Genomic DNA, 20368 nt, shown 5'->3' on the forward strand with positions numbered 1-20368 from the left:
TATTTTCATTGTGTTCCAGCCATGGAACATTGATTTCAAAGTAATTTGTTGTGGTTATCTTTCAAAACTGCACAGTGTTAGGGTCAGCTGCATTCTGTTCAAGTCTCACAGTCAAGCCATCAAGTCCCCATGCTCACATGGACCTATATTCATACCCTGGGGATGAATATCTTAAAAGAATGCCTAAACTCTTATTGAAGAAAGCTCCCTTTAATTAAAGGAGACAAACTTGTTCCTTCGGTTGCAAATCCAGTTGTACAAACTGTTCATCTCAAATGTTTTTCTAAGCACTAAAAGTGCCCCATAGTCAGATGCACACATCCTTAGTGGTGAAGCTGATATCGCATCAAAAGTGCCATTTCACTAGGAAAATCACTAGTGACTAATGGAAGCTTAAAGAAATACATCGATGCAGATAACATTAAGCTGCTACCTTGATGCCGAGGAGTGAGTCTGAGTTGGGGTTGCTTTGGGAGCAGTAGTGTATATAATGTCACTACACCGACTTGTAGCAAGAGAGAAACATGCCAACCCTAACAAAGCCTTGCCAAACAAAACCAGTCAACGTGTGTTACAAGAGCTTGCACACGGGTTCAGAAGATACATGGGAAATTTTTCAACCCCCCAAAAGATCAATACATTTTAAAGCTTGACAGTAATTGTGCTGCACTAATTTCTGTTGCATTAAATAAAAACAAAACAAAAAAAAAAACCACCACAGTGAGAAATACAAAAAACGTTGGAGCTTTTATCATTTCTCTTTAGTGCAAAGGTATGGCATTGATCATAAGGCAAAGATCCAACTTTAGTAACTTCTAATGTCACCAATGTAGCAAAGTAACATATTCAGCTACTACAGCATATTCCACACCTACCACCAGTCTCCAGTTTTCTGCAAAAACCCCTATAATTAGTAAGCAGTACAGTTGTTACTTTAGAAACCCATTTGCGTGTGCCAAAAAAACCTCATTTTTCTTTTGCATTTTGTTTTTCTTCATTGCCCTCTGTAATGTAGAACCAGGGCCCAGAATACAGCAGCCATTTATTTTAAACAAACCATTCTCCGATAGGAATCTGCGCACAGCTCTGCCACCAACTTGATCTCCATTAAATCAAAGGCAAAAAGAGACCACAGTCTTATTTTGAGAGAAAGCACAAATGAATCAGAGGACCATTGTTCCACTGCTTGAGATCAGATATAAACAGGCACAGCCAGGGTGGGGAAGTTGACTTCTTTTGTTGCCAGTTCAGAAGAACGTAACCCTGTAAAATTCCCTCTGCAATACAGAAGGCTCAAAGCAGACCCACCACTTAAGGGCTGGATAAAAAAAAGGCAGCAGAGCCTTGTACTTTTTGTTATGGCACAAGCTGAGGGTACAGCCCAGGTGTGTACTTTATACCCAAGCACAAAGTCACAGTCAGAAAACATTGAGCCAGAATTACAAAACTGAGCGCTACTCTTCATTCTTACTGGGAGCTGTTCATGAGCTCTGAGCAGCCCTGAGCAGGCTCCTTCAGTTCCAAGCATCTGCTCTCTAAGTCTATAAAATGGAGGTGATAACACTATCAGTCATGGAAATCTGACATCTGCAAATGACTACTGTGACACCCAAAGATACACAATGCAGTACCCTACCTGTGTCCTTACTTCCTTTTTTTTTTTTATTTAATATTTACAGTTAAATATTTCCAGTGTTACCATGCTTTTATCCTGTGTGAAAGACTGTGATAATTACATAACCTGCAGATGCTTTAAGCAAAATACTCCAGGTTGACTTTTCCTATCATCTTCAGTCTTTTACTAATGTACTAACACAGGGTGGTACTAAGCATGGAACCCCACACCACATCAGTGATGCCATTATAACTATTCACCACACAGACATGATGGCTTTGTTTTTAAAATGTGTATGGCAGCCTTGAGAGATCTGTTTTGGTCAGAAACAATTTCCTTAAGTTTCCTTCATAAATCTGTCAAATAAACGTTACTCATGCACGAGGGAGGAAATCAACCTCCCCTTTGTGCAAAGCCCACTAGCACAAAAGCTGTTGCTACCATAATTACAGTTAAGCACTAGCAGTATGGAGGAGCTGCATTTTGCCTACATGGAAGTTACTGTGTTACACACATGGTCTGCTATGGGTCGGTTAACAAAGCAACACTTCTCCACATTGATTTCTCAAAGGAAAGTTCCACAGCTCTGTCCTCTCTTCAACCCTTAATCCCTTCCAGTAAAACCAGCACCCAGAAGGTGCCAAAGCACTGCAGCGGCGCCACTGCAGCCCCAAACAGAGGAAGCTCACAAGGACAGGAGAAGGCAGTCTCTCCAATTTGGACACGGCCTCAGCACCCACTGGAAGAAAGACATTTTGGATGCTCCTCATACAGAACAGCTGGAGCAGCAGACTAACCATATCACAGAGGTCTCGGATTTCCTTTTTTTTTTTTTTTTTTAACTCCAGTGGCTATGAAGGAGCTGCAAAGAAGCATTGCCCAGTGATCTGAGGCTGTGAAAAATATCCCTGTCCTGTTGTTGCTATGAATATAACCATTTGCATTTCTCACCTTTAAATTTCAAATTACTCAGCGGCACAGACGTGCACTACAATCACAGCCTCTGACAAAAGCAGTGACAATCGTCACTGAAATACATTTAACTCTACCCCACCCAATGCTGAGTGCGTTCACAGAGGTGTGCCACGAAGATCTTCAGGGATGTATTCTGTTCTCCAGGCTCAGTCGTGTTCATGCCAACACCGTTATTTGAAGAACAGTAAATCAGCACCTGTCGCTCAGTATCAGCAATGAATGAGCTTACACAAATGTGCATGTTTGCCAGCTGGCACAACAGAAAATCCTGGAGCTGCCAACCCTGCACATCTCTATCCAGAACAGAAAACTAAGCAGACCTTTTAAAATGAGACAGAAAAACCACAGACGTTCCTGTGCCAAGGGAATCTTGCCACCTGCTTTGCCCCTGGGAAACTGCACAGTGATACTCAGATAGGCACAGTTTCTCTTCCAGAAGAGAAGAAAGGGCCCAAAGGACCCGGAACAACAGAAGGCACTGTACCACACACAAAATGCAGCCAGAGGTTACCTGTTATTTCAAGGCCCCACTTGTCACAGTATTAGAGTGCTTTTCTTACTGATTTGCAAGCATCCTCTGCTTACCCCAGCCATTTAGCACACCAGCTGCTCAATGGGAGTTAGAGGCCACGTTTCTAAACAACTGATACGGACATTTTGAAATGGAAAATTTTACATCATCTTCTTTTCTGATGGAGTATTCTTTCAGTATTTCAGCATCACAATTATTCAACTCAGATTGCTCTGGCTTCTTACTAAAGAAGCAAATCTTTCACTTTCAAAGTGTTATTGACAGTTCTGCAATATTTTTCAGTGATTCTTCTCTTCAGTGGAGAAGCTAGCTGACCAAACCAGGTGAAGTGAAATGCACAGCATGCAAAACCCTTTTTAGCTTGTTCTGTTAATTTTAGATCTTACTTAGAGTGATGTCTGCGAGACTGCAGGCAACAATAAAATCTAGAAATTGCGTTTCTGTATTTTTTTCTTTCAGTTTTTGCAACACCACTACAACAGGCAAGGTTTGCAGAAGAGCTACTTACCTGGTGACAGCTTTTAAGTCAGTCCCAGAGCTTCCTCAACCGATGCTATGTGATAATTGCTACATACACAGCCAGCCACAAAATAAATCAAAGCAGGACTTATGTCAGATAAGTCAAATACGAATTAGTTCTCCATTCTACACTGTCTTTCGAAGCAATTTCAATTCCAAAAGATGTGGGAGCGTAAATGCCTCGCGAGCGTGGCAGGTAGTTCTGAATTTAATGACACTCACATCTGACTGGGGATGAAAGCTCATGAGAATTTTATAATCCTGAGGGAATAATTACACCAAAGAGGTTTTTAAGTCACATTAACGATCCACCAGAGTAAGGCCTATGTGCTAAAAGCACTGCCTAATTGAGTGAGGAGGACGAGGATGACAGCATCTTGGCACCTAAATAATCAAAAAGTCACTAGGAAGAAAAGGGAACTGATTGTCTGAAGGCTTGCCATACAAGGCATCTTGGCAGTTGCTAAAAGGTTTCCAAAAGGCTGATCCACACAGCATGAGACAAGTAATCCTGCTTAGTATTTATGCCTCATCTCTGTTCCAGAATGGTGCTTCTTCCTATTCCTCACAAATATCAGAGTGAAAAGAGATTAGAGCCACTTAGCTGACATAACTCAATGGCTTGGGGTTTTCAAGTTACTCTAGCCATCTTGGCCAGTTCATGTAATACAGAGTGACCATTCCAAGCTAACAATGAATGATGGTTTTTAAACACCATAGCTTCACATAAGGGGCCTTAAGCCCCATATTTTTTGCTTCTGCCATTTTCAATGAGGTGAAAGTAGCTGTCAAAAAGGGAAGATTTTAAGCTTAAAATTAATTTCCCTTGAAAAAAAAGAAGACCATAATGCATGTGTGGAGACAAGATCCACTGCCAGTCACAGCACCAAGTCACCCTGGGAGGAAAGAACACTGCAATGTCTCTATTCAACAGTAAGAGAAGGGAAGAATAAATTGAGAAGTGGAACAACACATCACACCTAGCTGAAGGAAGGCACTCACTGCACAAATGGATGTCACTTAAAAACTTACTAGATATATTCCCCATGCCTACAAAACCAAGGGTATCCAACAAGTTGAGTTTCCTGCTCACTACCCTACTTCTATACTCACTCCCTAATCCATTTGGACTTCTGGCACTATGGCACAAACAGAACCTGACGTAATAATGCCAACCTCAGGGAGAACCAGCAGCCACACTCTCCTGTTCATATAAACTGGCATTCCCTTCTCTACATCCTCACTTATAAAATGATTCAAATAGCTCCTTTCCTCCTTCCACATACCCACAGACGTTTCAGTCTTGGAAGAATGCTTCTGTTGACATGATAAACCATTAAATGCCACAGGAAAACTGAGCCCTCTGTCAGTAAGGGGTTGCTTTTAGAGCCAATAAGCAAATAGACACGACCAGCTGTAGAAACAACCAAAACTGGAAAGTTCTAGCTATAAAAGCACAGTTTAATAATAAATAATAATAAAAAGAAAATCACATCTTGGCTACAAAGAATCTCCAATAATGGAAGTTTAAAGGACAGACTGAAAATATCTGCCAAAAAACAGATCTCACATTCCTAAGCCTGGCTCAGCTAAGGAGGCTACAGTAGTTCTTACAAGCATAAAGCTGAAATGGGATGTTATTTTAAAATCTGGTGATGAGATTTAAGGTCATTGTATAAAATTACACCAGTTTTACAGCAGCTGTATGCAAACATAAACACACAGACTTCTGTAAGACATCTGACTTCATACCATAACAGACCATAACTAGGTTAAAAACTGACCAGTGACAGCTCAAGATAGAATTATGCATGACAAAGCAGCATGAAAGAGAAATTTCTGCTGAGGCTCCAGAGGAACAGAGCGAGGCCTGGTGTTACTCAGTGTTCTGCTGTGCTCACTTCCAGCTCACTGATCCCAGTTACCACTCAGAAAAGCTCAAAGTCTGTTGCATCTGCTCTCATTATTTCTCTACGTAGGGAAGGCCATGCTGTACCTGAGGAACATCAGAGCCAAAATTAACACATCCAAACGAAAAACTTCACTGTAAACAGAGATTTTATCTACAGGAGACATACCTCCTGCAAGCAGCAATGTGACAATGTATTTAGGAGTCCCACTAAGCAAAAAATGCAACATAAATTAAGTGTGTTACAGTAACAAGTGCTGCTTAATGCAGAAAGAGCATGGCAAAGCAAAAAGAGAGTTCTTACAAGTCAACTAGGATGCTGCAAGTTGGGGTGTCTGCTTTAAAAACATAAAGATGATGGAGATGATGATGGAAAGGCTTTAACCCATACTGAAAAAGTGAGGTAGATACCAGTTATTGCCGAAGTGTAGTGGCCTTAAGATCATCTAATATCCCTTCCAAGCTTTAACTGCTTGAAAAGTTCATAATGCATTTATTTTCAAGCATCTAGTAAGATACAATGGGCAAAGTCTAACATGATCAACATGAGTATCTATTTTCAAGATAGACTTTCTGTCAAATGGCCTGTATAGTCTCACAGCCCTTCTGCCTGAAGCCCTACGAGTTATTCTGTCACTCACTCTCTTGCACAGTTCTTTCTCTGCATTGTTTATTTTAGATAGCAAGTGCTGTCATACTTAGTTCAAAGGCCAAAAGAGGAAAGTGATTACTGCTCAGCATCAAGCATTTCTGCACTAGACTCCTCAAAGCCCACGAAGTTACAGGCAGAGAGAAATATTAATCAAGAGAAGTGGCAACAAAGTCATAAGGTACAAAAAGAGACAACTCTGAATCGCAGAATCATAGGATGGCCCAGGTTGAAAAGGACCATAATGATAACCTAGCTTCAATCCCCCTGCAGGGTCACTAACCACCAGCCCTCTTGGCTTCTACAAAATTAAATGCACAGTTCAAAGCAGCCAGGATTGCAGCCCAGTCAACCTGAGCTCTGGCCCCAGCTCTGCCTCAACGCTCGTGTCAGAACACGTTCTCCAACAAAACGATTCTCCCTGTTCTACGCCCAACTCCCAGCTGTGGGATGGGGGAGCTTCGAATAGTTGCACTCATCACCACAACAGCAGTGAGGCAGCCCTGCATACACAACCACCAAAACAAGTTATTTTCCTTCTGCTGAATCATCTTGTGAGGATTCTCTTCTAACAGTCAAAACCTTCAAACTCCCAGTGACCACATCTGCACAGAAACACAAACTTCCCAATGTATAAATACAATGTTGAACTTGTACAGTCCCATACTGGATCTATACTCCTTGTTTTCATAAATAATAAACAGCAAAAAACATTTTTCCTCCTTTAAAGGTCAAAGTGTCCAAGTATTTCCAGGCTCTCTCATAAGTTCAGCTACAGAACACAGTGCCAACAAGAAGCCCTTAAGAAATATGTTGGGAACTTGAATGTTTTGTACCGGCTTTGAACCAGAACATGTATTTGAATAGAGGAGGATCACAGACTTCAGTTTGACTTCTGCTCCATCACGTGTATTTTAGGATGTACCTGCCTCCTAATACAGTTTCACTACGATGTTCATCTCCCCCACAGTTACTTCTACTTCCACCAGTTCTTATTGGTCTTCCCAGCTAAGAATTAAGAAGTTCAGGACAATGGCTGATTACTGTTCACTTACAAAAAAACCCCTTTGTCTAGCTTAATTGAAGAGCAAATGTCAAGCCTATACTTGCCAACGAAAATTACAACAGGAACTCATCACTCAGCTGCTTCAAACTACACTGCTGCTGGTTTCATAGTTCCATTTTTCAAAACTAATTTCTACAACGTTTAGCATTCAAGTGAGTTTGAATTGCTGTAATGATGGCTGACAAAAATCAAAATGCTAACTTAATATTTAATGCTGAATAAACCACAAAGCTTAATCTGTATGAGTTAAAGTGCCCCAGAAATGCAAGACGACCGTTCCTAGCACACATTACGTACACACGTTCAGGCTGTAACGTATCCATAGAGAGCATTTCTATCCACTGTGAAAGATCATATTAATCAAGGAGGCTCCACAGAAATGATGGAAGGGAACAAATCAGTGAAAACAGTTGTGAGTTACATAGCAAAACAGAGACCTCAAATCCTCAAAATGGGGCAAGTACTCTTTGATAAACTACCTGAGCGAACCTGATGCATGATATTCACAAATCAGGCAAATGAATAACTTAAAAAGCTCTGGAGATACAAGGGTTTGGTTTTGTTTTTTTAAATACCTGTTACCAATTTAAAAGGAAAGCCTCATTGCTTTTCTAAGTTACTCACGCAGTAAATCTAGAACTACCCTGGATTGTTCTCAAGTTTAAATGTTTACCTGGAAGCCTGCAGATCAGACTGAACTTTTACTGTGTCAAACCATGAGGCCCTCCTTCCTGGAAGCACATCAAGGTTCTTGAAAGAAATCTGATCAGCTCAGTGAGATTAATGAAAGAGGTGCTCACGCTGATAAACTAGCAGAACAGAAACTTGCCTAAGTGAGTATGGAACCACATCTAAGACAAGGTCATAATGCGCTCTTGCCACTTTATGCCAAAACTGAAGAGAGATCTCTCTTAAATTGATCTGAAAGGTATCAACATTGTTTCCCTGCAGAAGGTCTGCAGTTGTTTCTGGAAAGAACAGACATGAGATCCCAGACTACAAGCAGGTCTGTAGTAATGGTGCTGATTGCAGACTTACACGAGAGGACGTCCAGCTCAGTTCTGCTGTAAGGAGAAAGGCAGGGAAAGGTGTTCCAAAGTTAGCAGACTTCTTTGTGCACACGAAGGTAAGTCAGTTTTTTTTTTGAGGATTTTTCCTCAATCAATAGAAGTTCTCAAACACGTTTATGTAAACCTCTGTATGTCACCACTTGTGTAAAGCAAGTGCTCCCAAAATAAGATATTCTTAATGAAATCAGTAACTGCATTTCCTGGAAATTTACATTTGCTTTTAACCACCTTTTTTTCCCCCACCTACTTCTGTTTCCTAATTATTCTAATTACCTTACTTTTCTGCTGGGCATGCAGTCATCTTGCCCCAGGGTGCTTCACCACGGTGTTTCTCACCAAGCCATGACAGAGTATCATAGTTATTTCACCTAGGACATATGTTCACACAGCATGCAGCTGTCTGACTGCAACACCTCAATCTGAAGTCTCAACATACAAAACTTTGATGTCCCTCTTCTCTTTATTTTGAAAGAAATACAAATTGGAATTAGTGTAAACTGAGTTTCACGTGTCTAGCAAAAGAAAAAACAATTAACAACTTGCCTTCACACAAGAGGAAAGAGAGGTACATATGAAGATAGGAATGTCTTCTGGGAAATAAAGTAACACAACATACGTTTTCTAATTCACATATCCATTCACAGCAGGAAAGCAGGATAAAAGGTTTCTTGGCTTTAATTCTTAAAGAAAAGATGACATTAAGTACCATGGAATAGACAGCATATGCAGCAGGATAGTTTTCTGGCTGAAATGGAAACGATCTGGAGAGCGAGTTCATTTGAAGCCAGGAACTAAGACAAGGAAACAAGTGATTTCTGCAATGCCTGGAAGCCTAGAAGAAACTCAGTATCCCATTCCTCTACAATAGGCCTTACCACAATCGTCAGGACAGCACAAGTACAACGAGCACTTCAAAACTGCCTTCCAATGGCCTCAATCATTTTGCAAATACTCTAACAGCAAGTCACCGACAACCTCAGACTTTCTTGCTCATAGTACACACTGCAAAATCAATCTCACATTATTTGGGTTAGAGATACAGCATAACAAGAAGCAAAGGGAACAGAGAAGAGCAGCTAACTCTACTAACTTCAGTACAATAAGTTCTGTAGTTTCAAATTCAGAAATCACTCACCGATTCAGAGGTGCATCTAGTGCTGGGAAGCAAAAGACTGGCAAAAGGAATGGGTACAATCCCACAGCGCTAAGAATCAAGGTAAACTAAAGACATCCAGACTTACACATGAGGGAATCAGTCATTTGAGTTTAATAAGGAGGTTGGGACTAGATGACCTTGAAGGTCCCTTTGCACCCAAGCCATTTCATGATTCTGTAACACGCTACACTATGGGGAACAAAAGTTAGACCAATAGTTTTGTAGCTTGAATTCCCAAATACCCTCTGCAACTCCCCAGCTAACTCGCAGGTGATGCAAAACAGCTGAGGAAGTATTTGAGAGTTGCAAATTCCTCATCACTCACTTAGCTAGAGTAATGCAAACATAGGAACGGTTGACTTCAGTGAAAGAAGTACTCTCACACGTTCTCAGCACCAAACAGGAAGCAATCAACATGGGCAGAAGAACTGAACACGCACCTTGAACACCTCAGAGAAGAAACCAGAGCCAATTTTCTCACACGTGAAGTCATCGAGACGGGTAAGTCTGGAAAAGGCACTTATCAGGGCTCTGTACGAAGAGGTCCAAACTCTCCCTATCTGGGATGTAGTCCCATCTCCTCCAGTGCCACCATCAAAGTCCTCAGCACGCTCCAAGCGAGGTGGAAATCCAGCTATTGAATTCCTTTTACTTCGGTCCATTTTGAAAACAAGGTTTTCTTTCGCTAAGGGAGGACTTCTCACATCTTAGGGACTTTGCTGTCTTCTCACCTCTTGTTGGGTGCTGAAATGCAAGAAACTGAGGTTATTATAAACACATCTAATGAAGTTTGACAGGACTCCAACACAATCTAACCAGTTTGAGGGAACACAGAAAAAGCAGAAGACACTCAAGTAGAGCTTTAAAAAAGAGAAGAAATACACCCCCACAATACCATTAGAAAATACAATCCAATTAACTTTTCTTTTGGCTTCCTGAAAATACTTTGTGTTCCGGCTGCAAATAAATTGATAGGTGTAGAGCTCAGATCTTTCAATGACAGCAAAGGACTTCCACCCAACCATCCCCCACTCCACTTTTTTTTTGTGTGTGTTTTTTTTTTTTTCCCCAAGTTCTGGTTGCTAAAGCAAACAACTAAGCAGAAGGAAACCCACAAACTCTTACACTCTATTCTGCTTCAACAGCAGCTGGTGACCAATGCAGTGCTATAACAAGAACTCATTTCACACGAGGGGCTGGGCAAAGGATCACTAACAATTAAAAACAGATCAACTTTCAGTTGCCTTAAGGAAAACTATTAGCTGTCAATAACAGTAGCTGGAAAACCAAAACCTGTTTTCCAAAGCTTCCACCTATGCACGTTCCAAGACCAATTCCTTAACTGGTAAGAACACAGGTTTGTATCCACCAAGGATCAAGTCCACAAATGTATAAAACCCATCAGCAATCCTGCAACAAAAACAAAGTCTTCTTATAAGAAACTGCCAGAACAATTCTCCCCAAGCACACTTTTTAAAGCTCTATTAATTTCAGCTCAACTGAAAACACAGGAAATAAGATACATTTGCCAAAGTACAAGGGAAGAAAAAAAAAATAACAGTGAGGGAATTTTTTTCTCTGTAAGAGGATGATGAAGTAATCAGGATGACTGGAGCCCATCAAATCCAACTTGGACTGGCAAACCTGACAGGTGGCCTACTTTTTTTTCCCCCCTTTAAACCTTACACTCAGGAGGTTATCCATCTTTCCCACGCTGAACTGTTCACTTACAGCAACCCAGCACAGCACACACAGCACCTGAAGGAAGCAGGGAGCAGACCGGGCAGCGAGCAGACTTGTATTACACAGAGGCAAGAAGCTGAGTAATACACTCGATGTGAGGAGCAGCTCACACACAAAGAGGCACAGGCACCAGCTGTCCCCTGAATGCACAGCAGTTCTGCTACACACGTCTTATGTACCACCCATCTTTCAGAGATGCTCTGTGCCAGCACTCAGAAAGTCCTTCCCTGCCTTCAGAAGTAAGCTCTGTTGAGCTGCATGAAATTAATTTCAGGCTGTCCTCTCCGAAAAGGAAAAAGAAATATTTCCAAGGTGTGTGACAGCGTTTATTTCAAGTATCTTATCATTTATCTATCTAAATGAGTCAGGATGAAGGCTGTGATAAAGAGCCTTACCAGAGCCTGTTTACAAAAATGTAATCTATCCAGTCCCACGTTGTGGTATTCCTACAGCATTTTACGTGCAGAGTCCCACATGCGTGAGCTCACTGAGCTCTGCAGATGACAGCACAACGTATCTAATGTTCTGGCGTGGCTGACTGCCACTGAGAAGATCAGTTTCCAATTTCTGACCTCATATTCTTGCCCCGAGAGCCCTGAAGGTCTGGAAGTGGTACAGAAGCACCATAGGAAGATCAAGTCTCATATCTCCCCAGCTGAGAAGAAATAGCCCCAAGAACCTCCTCAACTACACAGAAGATGCCCAGGAATTTCCAAAGCATACTTAAATAATTCCTTTTGATCCATACACAGTGAACTAACACTTGGTTACTCTTCAAGGAGATGAAGAATTATCTGTGGAAGGAGGACAGGCAAGAAAGAACGGTGTTAACCGTTCCTTGTCTGGAACAAAGCATGCAAGTATGTTTGGAGACTGATGAAAACAGAGGAGCAAGAGTTAGTCCAGCAATGCCCAGTGTGACACCTGGTATCTGTCCTCCTACAAGGCAGGCCCTGAGGCTCGCAGACACCCCCAGAACACCCAGAGAGCCACACATCTGCACTGCAGCCCAGCAAGCAGCAACGCAGGGCAGCGAGCTTTGAGACAAAGCAACAGATCCAGAAACAAAAGGAAGAAGACTGGCGTTTTCTAACAGGAGGAAGACACAAGTTAGGTTAGTGCTATTAAGCAGGAAGAACAGCCTAACTCTGTCTTAAGCATCCAGATACCGTGAACAAAAGCTCAGCTCTCCATTTACATCCTTTTGATTGAAATCACATGGTGAACTTTACAAAACTCTACACAAATCTCACAGTGAAAGAAGAGATTCAAAGCACTTTGCACAACATAAACCCCAAAAGGTTTTGCCATCTGGATTCTTAAATAACCCATTCCTTCATTTCTACCTGCCCAAGTTTGCCTTACTTCCAGACAGCTACACAAAATCCTTGGAAATTATGAGGATAGAGTCCCATTTGCCCAGCTTCCTGCCCAGGACTGCATACACAGAATTAGAGGAAAATTTCAAGTGGGCACAATTCCAAGACGGCCTCCTGTCATTTTGGCCAATTACTCTAATGATCACATTCTCAGTCAAATCAACCAGGGTTTAATTGACTGTCAAGTCAGTCTGAGGTACTTTAATTTACTACCTTGTATGATTAATTAAAGTGAGCCGAGCAGAACCCAGGGCTGTCCTGCTGCAGCACGAAGCGCTGCTGGATGGTCGGTTTTCTGTTTGTTTTTAAGATTGATTTAGCTGAAAGATTCCTGAGCTGTGCTCAACTCCCAGCTAAGAAATGACATGGAGCACTCTACAAACACTTCCCAATAAAGTCTCAGCTTCCAGACCACTTTTTCTGACATCCATACCCCAACAAAAACGCACAGCGCCATGCCAAGCCAAAACATTTTACAAACACAGAGCCCCAGATGCATGCCTGCCCTACTCAGCCGCGTTACAGGACTGAAAAAGCACAATTTCAGGCAGTTTCCTCCTCTCCAGCATTTCAATGTATTGATCTAAAGAACAAACAAAAAAAGTGAATGTTATATTAAGATCAGTTTCTGCACTGCGTGAACGCATTGGTTTTTGAACTGTAGAAACGATTATAACTACAGACACCATTGGCAGTTATTTGGTTAGGTAGGGCTTGGCTCTCAAAACCGATGTCTCAGCTGGCAAACAGTTAAAGATGGAAACCCCAGAAAAGCACATCAAGTTCTATCCTGCACACTGGCACTGAATGAATGAGATACATCCACCAGTGCTTCCAATTTTACACTTCTTGTAGGCACGAAAACAGGTCAGGCTTCTCAACTTCCACAGCACCCCTTTCACACCCCAGGGCACAACGCGAGATCCCTCCAGAACCATTACAACTCAGCACAAACACTTTGTGCCCCCGGTATCTTCATAAGGCGCGCACACTTGCACTTAAAAGCCAAACTCCAAGTTTCCTAAAAGATGGCCTTAACAACAACACCAGCCATTTTTAGACACAGAAGACTGTCGCTAGGCAGTCGGCCTGGAAAGCAATAAATCTGGTGGATGTGTGTTATTAATTTGAAAAGGTTTTCTGAAGAGCAAGATGCCAAAGCTTTGACATAAGACATTTGCCAAGAGTTAACTATTTAAACTCATCTCCAACGCAGTTTAAAACCCAGCACTACAAAAACACGGAGGAATTAGCCTGGCAAGTGCCACTTGGGAAAACAGCCTGGGGGAAATAGAAAAGGAAAAAAAGAATTCACTGCAGTAACGTGCAAATTGCAGAAAAGCTTTGAACGATCAGAAAGAACCAAATCTTCCAGCGACTGAATTGACTTTGAGGTCATTAACCTAGAGCAGAGAGGGAAAATTGCTTTGGAAAGGAAACATGAGAAATCCCACTAAATAGGTAAAGAGAAGAAAGCGTTACACAACTTTGTTCCTACATACTCTTATCTGTTCCTCTAACAGAGGAGCAGCAACCGGGCTGGCTGTAACTTGGCCTCCAGTGTTTGGAAGCACGCACAGGCAGGGCAGCTATAAGTACTGCAGCTGTGCGATGCTCAGCCCAGCTCACTCAGAAACTGCTTTGCTCAGGTAAGTCACTACACTTGAAAGAGAAAAACCCAACCTTTTCTATTTCCATTTTGTGAACATTTTGCTTTAATTGTATCTCCCCTGCTGGGAGAAATTCCCAGCTCCAGCAGGTACGTACACAGCACACAGCGGGGCTGATGCTGCTCAGAGGAGACCCGTGCTGGCCCAGGAATGGTTACACAGCCACGGGACCGGCGGCCGCAGAGCTGCGCCACGGGTTTGTAATGCAAACAAACCTCTGCGAGAGCCCGAGCCGAAACAAACAGTTCGTTTCTTTTGTGCCTGCCGCCAACTTTGAAGCCAAAAAGAGACGAGCCATTAACCTGGTGCAAGATTCAGGACTGAGGTGGTCGGTTTAAAAACACCCATACAAAGCGCAGGTATAAAGGCTGGCATGTGTTTAAAAGGCAAAAAAAACCAGACAAACAAAAAACACTTGATCACAGTAAGGAACTGCCAACGCTTTCTCAGGTCCAAATATAATGCAAAACTGAGCTTGTGCAAAAAACAAAAACATATTTATTTCCTAGCCTGGCTGCAGCCACACCGAGCCACGGTGCACACAGACTATGAGCCAGACGGGAAACATCGTTACAGTCAAACCATCACTCAAGTAGACCACATTCAGCACAGCTGCTGCTTTAGATGGATAACTTCAATACATCCCGTTTACCCAATAAAGCAGGAAAATGGCAATATATGACAAAAATCAAACAGCAGCATTCCCTATGCTTCTGCAGAGCTCAGTAAGGATGCTGAGGAGCTGCTCCAGTCATCCAGTGTCAGCAGGCTGGCACTGAGAAAAACAAAGTGCATCAAAGCCTTCCTGTACCAGCAGTGCTGGAAAACCTCCATAGTCAAGGAACTCCCCCTCAGCCTCTCCACCAGCTCTACACCGAGGGCTGACAGCTCTGTTGCACCCAGGGGTTCTCACTGTGGAAGGAAGCAACCTGCAGTTGTTTCAATGCAGCCACGAGATAACTTGCTACAGCAAAGGCAAGGAAAGAGAACAGCAATGACTGAGAGTGGAGAAAAATAAAGTAAGCTGGCTCCGTTTCATGCCCGACTGACCCTTCATAGTCATACAAGATGGTCAGTATTTGAACATTTTCCACCTAAAAGCACCATCTCCACAGATACTTAAAAAGCATTCTATAATCTACCATTAAAATACAGCTGGAACACCAGTCCGTGTCCGAGGGCTCAAGTTACTGTGAAACACCCAGTCCTGCACTTACGTCAGATACCGGCTGCACAAATGGAACAGTAACATGGTCTCAACTAACTTATTTATGAATCTTTGCAGTGAGAACTGCAAACAGCTCTGCTGCTGTTACAGTGCTGGAGATCCTGCAGTCTGGTGGTCTTTACACAATCACAAGCACCCTGGGTACCAGGACTAGTCTCAGACCTGGAGCGAATGACATCAGGTTTCAAAAGCAAAGTTATTTCAACTCATGTGCAGGCTGCTTGCAAAAGCTATGACTGTACCCAGTGCAACTGATGGGACAATCACATTAAAATAAAAGTGGCCTAGGCACTACCAGAAATGTGTTCAACTTAAGAAAAAGTGACAGGGCCATATGAAAAGAAGCTTACTAACTAAGTCAAAAAGAGGACTTGGCTGCAGACAACAGATGGAGCCACTGGGATACAGCAGCTGATTATCAGATGTACTTACTGATAAATGCACAACTTCAAATGGACATGGTAGGATACTAATAAGCAGTAAAACAGCTAGGAATTAATTGTCAATTTTGACTGGTTTTGATCTTGCCCAGAAGAGTGCAAGGATAAAATAAAAAGCTCTGCCATAGTGCAAATGCAAGGTTCTTGGCTAGCGTAATAATACAGAAAGGAAACCTATGATGCAAGGGAACCACAAGCTTCACTCTTCCGCAGCAGGCACAGGAACAGACCCCTCCTTTAACCCGACATTTCTTCCAGGAATTTGTGAAGTCATTTGTGTAAAGAATCACAATGGCAAAAGCATATATATAAAATTGGAAGGTGTTACAACATCTCATCTGGACCAGCCGTCTCATTCTGCAGTCCCAAATATATTAAGTGCTGTAGCAAGGATTGCTCTGTCCCTACCTTCTGCTCTGCCCCCCTTTCTCCCCCCCTTCCCCCCCCCCCCCCCACCAGCTGCTCACTCTAACAGAACAGCACAGAAGTTAATAAAACAAAATGAAAACCAGGATAGGACACACTGCCAGCAGGTACAGGCACACACCCAGCTACCTTCAGCTCCAGTTGATCATGAAGCAAAACGAAATGGACAGTGGAATAACAGCCGAGTCTACAGCTGCATAGTGCAGTCCCGCTCAAGTCAGAAAATGACGCTTTTATTGGCCTGTCAGGATATGGTATGCAACAGTAATTTCCACAAATGATGACTAAATAGAAAGGTTTACGACTGTTCCACTGGGCATATCAGAGTTTCTCATAAAACATCTTATCTGAGGTTGTAAATTCCACTGCCTAATTAAGTCCATGGAACTGTAAGGCTGTTGATTTTGCACACAATAAAAATATCCTAGAACTCTGACCTCTATTTAAAGTTGTTGTTTTTTTTTTTTTTCCAGCTGAAGCATAAAGACTGCTCACAGATTGGTGTAAATATCAGCACTCGGTAATTTTAAGAGGGCAAACCAGAAAGCAAAAGCATAAATAAAGCTGCAGGCAGCACTCCTGACATTTCAGCTTTCACCTAACTGCCGGGGTACCTGTCAGAATATGCAAGAGGAAAGCCCTCAGCACTTAAAGCAAAAGCAGTCCTCACCCTCAAAGAAACGCACCATTAGGAGCGATCTCCCACATGTATACACCGCCCTTCATCCGAGGGCCACCACGCAAACACATACGTGCACACACCTGAACGTTCCAGCCTGTCATTAAATGATTCACGTAGGGCAGCGCTTAAAATAGCAAAACCGGAGCCAAGCTCGCACCTCCCGGCTCGGCAACCATTTCGCAGGCGATCCCCGCGTGCCTGGGCACCGACCCGCACGCCAAGTCCCTCACCGTGGGACGGGAACGCAGTTTCCTCGCGCCCCCCCCGCCTCCCGCCTGCACCTGCCCGCCCCGAGCGCAGCCTTCAGGCGGTGCCACCCAGGCGGCCCGTCTTCCCGGTGCTGCCGGACTCCGCTCCCTCACGAGACCGGGATCCCTCCTGCCGCCCGCCCGCCGCGGCGCTCAGCTCAGCTCAACTCTGCTTCCCCCCGCCCCTCCCGCGCGGCCCCGTCCGTTACCTGAGCAGCAGTAGCAGCGGCGGCGGCGGCGCAAGCGGGGCCTGCGGGCGGCGCGGGCACTCATGGCGACCTATTCGTCTCCCAGCGACTCGGTGAGGGTCTGCCCAGCCGCTGCGGTAAGCGAGGGGGCCCCATGTGAGGACGGAACCCAGCTGCGGGACCCGCGACCGCCACAGCTCCGCCCTCGCTCTCCGCCTCCTCCGCCTCCTCCTCACGCGCCCGTCCCCGCCGCCAGCCTCACGGCCGCTGAGCCGCCCACAGAGAGGGGCGGAGCCCAGCCGCTAGCCGCCTTCTGGAACAACCAATCGACGTCGGGAAGGCTTTGATGGACGGTGGCGTTTGGCCAATAGAGAAGGGGAAGGCAGGAGGAGGGACTCGCAGGTAATCCACGTGAGTACCGGCTTCTAATTGGTCAAGATACACTTGAAAGGCAGGAGGCTGGATCAATAGGAGCAGAGACAACGACTCCCAAGACAATCGCGGGAGTCAGTGACAGGGAAGGGAGAGGGGCGTTGCTAGGGGCGCCTCGCTCTCATTGGCCAGACTTCGAAGGCGGGTTATAAATAAGAGAGTTCGTCAATAGCAGTGCGGCTCAAGTGCTGACGGACGGGCAAGAAAGCCAATCCGCGTGTGTTTATTGGCGGCGGTGGGCGGGAAGCTGTCAGCGGGCGCCGCAGGCCCGTTCCCGGGGCGCTGTGTCCGGTGCCGTGCGGTCGGTCCCGTGCTCTGTCCAGCTCCGTGCCTTCGGCGCTTGGCCGCGGCGCTTCCCTCGTGCTCCGGGCCGCCTGCTCCTTGCTCCCGGGTGCCCGCTTCCGGGCGGAGAAGAGAGCAGCGCAGTACACGTGGGGGTTCCTTCATTCGCTGATCCCATCCTTGCCAAAGCTTGAGGATCGGGAGTCCCGGGGCGGATCCTTCCATTTTCCTTGTGGATTTCCTTTGCTGGCAGCAATTTTCCCACGCCTCCAATTGCTAAATATCGAGTATGCATGCAAGCCTGTATTCTAATGACGGCCCAGGGTGCAGCACAGCTGTTGTAATGAAGCCATTAAGCAACGCTGAGCGCACGCACCGCGTTCCGCTCCGTGCCACAACAGGCGGAGCCGCTCAGCTCTGCCAGCACCTCAGCACCCAACGCCCCGCTCGGCGCGGCGATGTTAGGCAGACCGAATTTCCACAACTTGCGTCTTACTGTGACATTTCGGCGCTGCGCGTTTTGCGGCAGTCTGCCCGGAGTCGAAGATTTTACGAAGCACGCTCTGAAGCATCGCGGTGTCTGCGGTCACTCGCCAGCCCCCCGGTGTCCCTCGGCTCCATCTCTGTACCCTGCCGGCCTAGAAGCTATTAGTTAGCTTCGAGGTGACACCTGGTGGTAGCTTTTCATTACTTCTTCTTTTGGAAGCCAATCCCAGAGCAAAAGTAAGCGAACGCGCCTTGCCTCGATTCGCCATCACAACTTTCACCTTGTCTGCTTTCCAGCCAACGTGCCAACGTTTCCAGCCAAACTCTGCTTGTGGCCTGCAGACGTCTTGCTGGTAACATCCAGTTCTGAAAACAGAAAGGCATGGTTGGCCACACGTGTGTGTACAACAACAGCAGAAACTCCACGTGAGAACATCCCCCCCCCGGCCCCTCCTTACAGGTGGCAGAAATACTCCAGCAAATTCACAGAATTAAAATCTCCAGAAGATGGATGGCTTTTTAGTTTCCATTTCCTGGAGAGAGGAAAATGAACATTGTATGAACAGACCCCTCAAAGAGGTGCACCAAAGGCAAAGCCCTGCCGATGTCACAGCGTGCTTTGGACTTGGGGTCCATCGCTGGCACTGAGCAGGGGTCCTGCAGCCCAGGAGCTGGGCTGATATTCCTCTGCTGTCCCACACGAGGATCAGCTGCACCAAAAGCACTCCTGTGGTTTGTGGTTTGCACCGACACTTCCCCAGACAGATCACTTCAGCTTTGTAAATGTAACCGGTTTGGCAAATGCACAGCCAAGGATTTCATTGCCATTCATGGGGCGGCAATAAAAACAGACATCAGAGGAGGTGGGTGAGAGCATGGGAGGGGGAATTCTTTTTCCCTGGGCTTTGGAAATGCCCCAGAGGCAGAGAAGTTTGGAGATTTCTGCTTCCCAAGGAGAAAGATGCTGTGATGTAGCCACACAAGTTTTACTCTGCAGCAGCAGAGCAGGGGTTGCCCTCAGCAGGGATGGAATTAAAGCAGTGCCTAGAAAAGGGGATGGTCTTTATCCTCTTCTGGAGGATGAAGGTAGTGGATCAACTTCACAGCACTGCTGTAACAACAGGCATCCCAGAGATTGAGGCCATGAGGTACTTCATGTGAGGAAACCCCCCAAAGAAAAACACCCTCGTTAAACAGCTCTGATCAAACTCTGCTCCAGTTTACACCAGTGGAAGTCCTGAGTCATTTTGTGGAGCAGAGAGTGGGACCTCAGTGGGACTGCCTGGAATTTGTCTAACATCAATACTGTCCTTTTTCCAGCCCTGTCATAGGTGGACATTTCATAAAGAGCCGTGAGATCCTTGCAGGCTTTCAGTCATGCTCCAAACCCTTTAGGATCTCAACAAGCATTCCTGGGATGCTGTTCTCTCCTCAGCAGTCCCCTGGACTCACTCAGCTCTCTCAATCCCATAATTTTTCCAGCTTCAGAGCGAGTGAAAGCCTGATGTTTATCATTCCTCTTCCCAAACAATTCACTATCCCTGGAGCTGTGCTTTCCAATTTACTTTTTTTAGACCCATTTTGCTTCCCTCTTCTTCCTTTGCTGGATCATGGAGCAGCGCAGGGCCCTCGCAGAGGAAGATGAGTCAGGACAGATGCATGGGGAGACAGCG

The 20368-nt window shown here is 44.8% G+C and overlaps 1 protein-coding gene across 1 annotated transcript in view; it reads right to left on the reverse strand.

The window, feature by feature from the left end:
* The window catches only part of TESK2 (testis associated actin remodelling kinase 2), a 68677-nt gene extending 50999 nt beyond the window's left edge, over positions 1 to 17678 (reverse strand). Inside the window, exons 1-2 of the mRNA XM_042819107.1 lie at positions 17517 to 17678; positions 9932 to 10235 (exon numbers count right to left, since the gene is read on the reverse strand). Coding sequence (XP_042675041.1) covers positions 9932 to 10153 — 222 coding nt within the window. The 5' untranslated portion in view covers positions 10154 to 10235; positions 17517 to 17678. The remainder of the gene's footprint in view (positions 1 to 9931; positions 10236 to 17516) is intronic.
* Positions 17679 to 20368: the final 2690 nt, after the last annotated feature.

This window comes from Centrocercus urophasianus, unplaced genomic scaffold (assembly GCF_019232065.1).
Source record: "Centrocercus urophasianus isolate 14NV4802_14NV808 unplaced genomic scaffold, USGS_Curo_1.0 seq_18, whole genome shotgun sequence".
Taxonomy (NCBI): domain Eukaryota; kingdom Metazoa; phylum Chordata; class Aves; order Galliformes; family Phasianidae; genus Centrocercus; species Centrocercus urophasianus.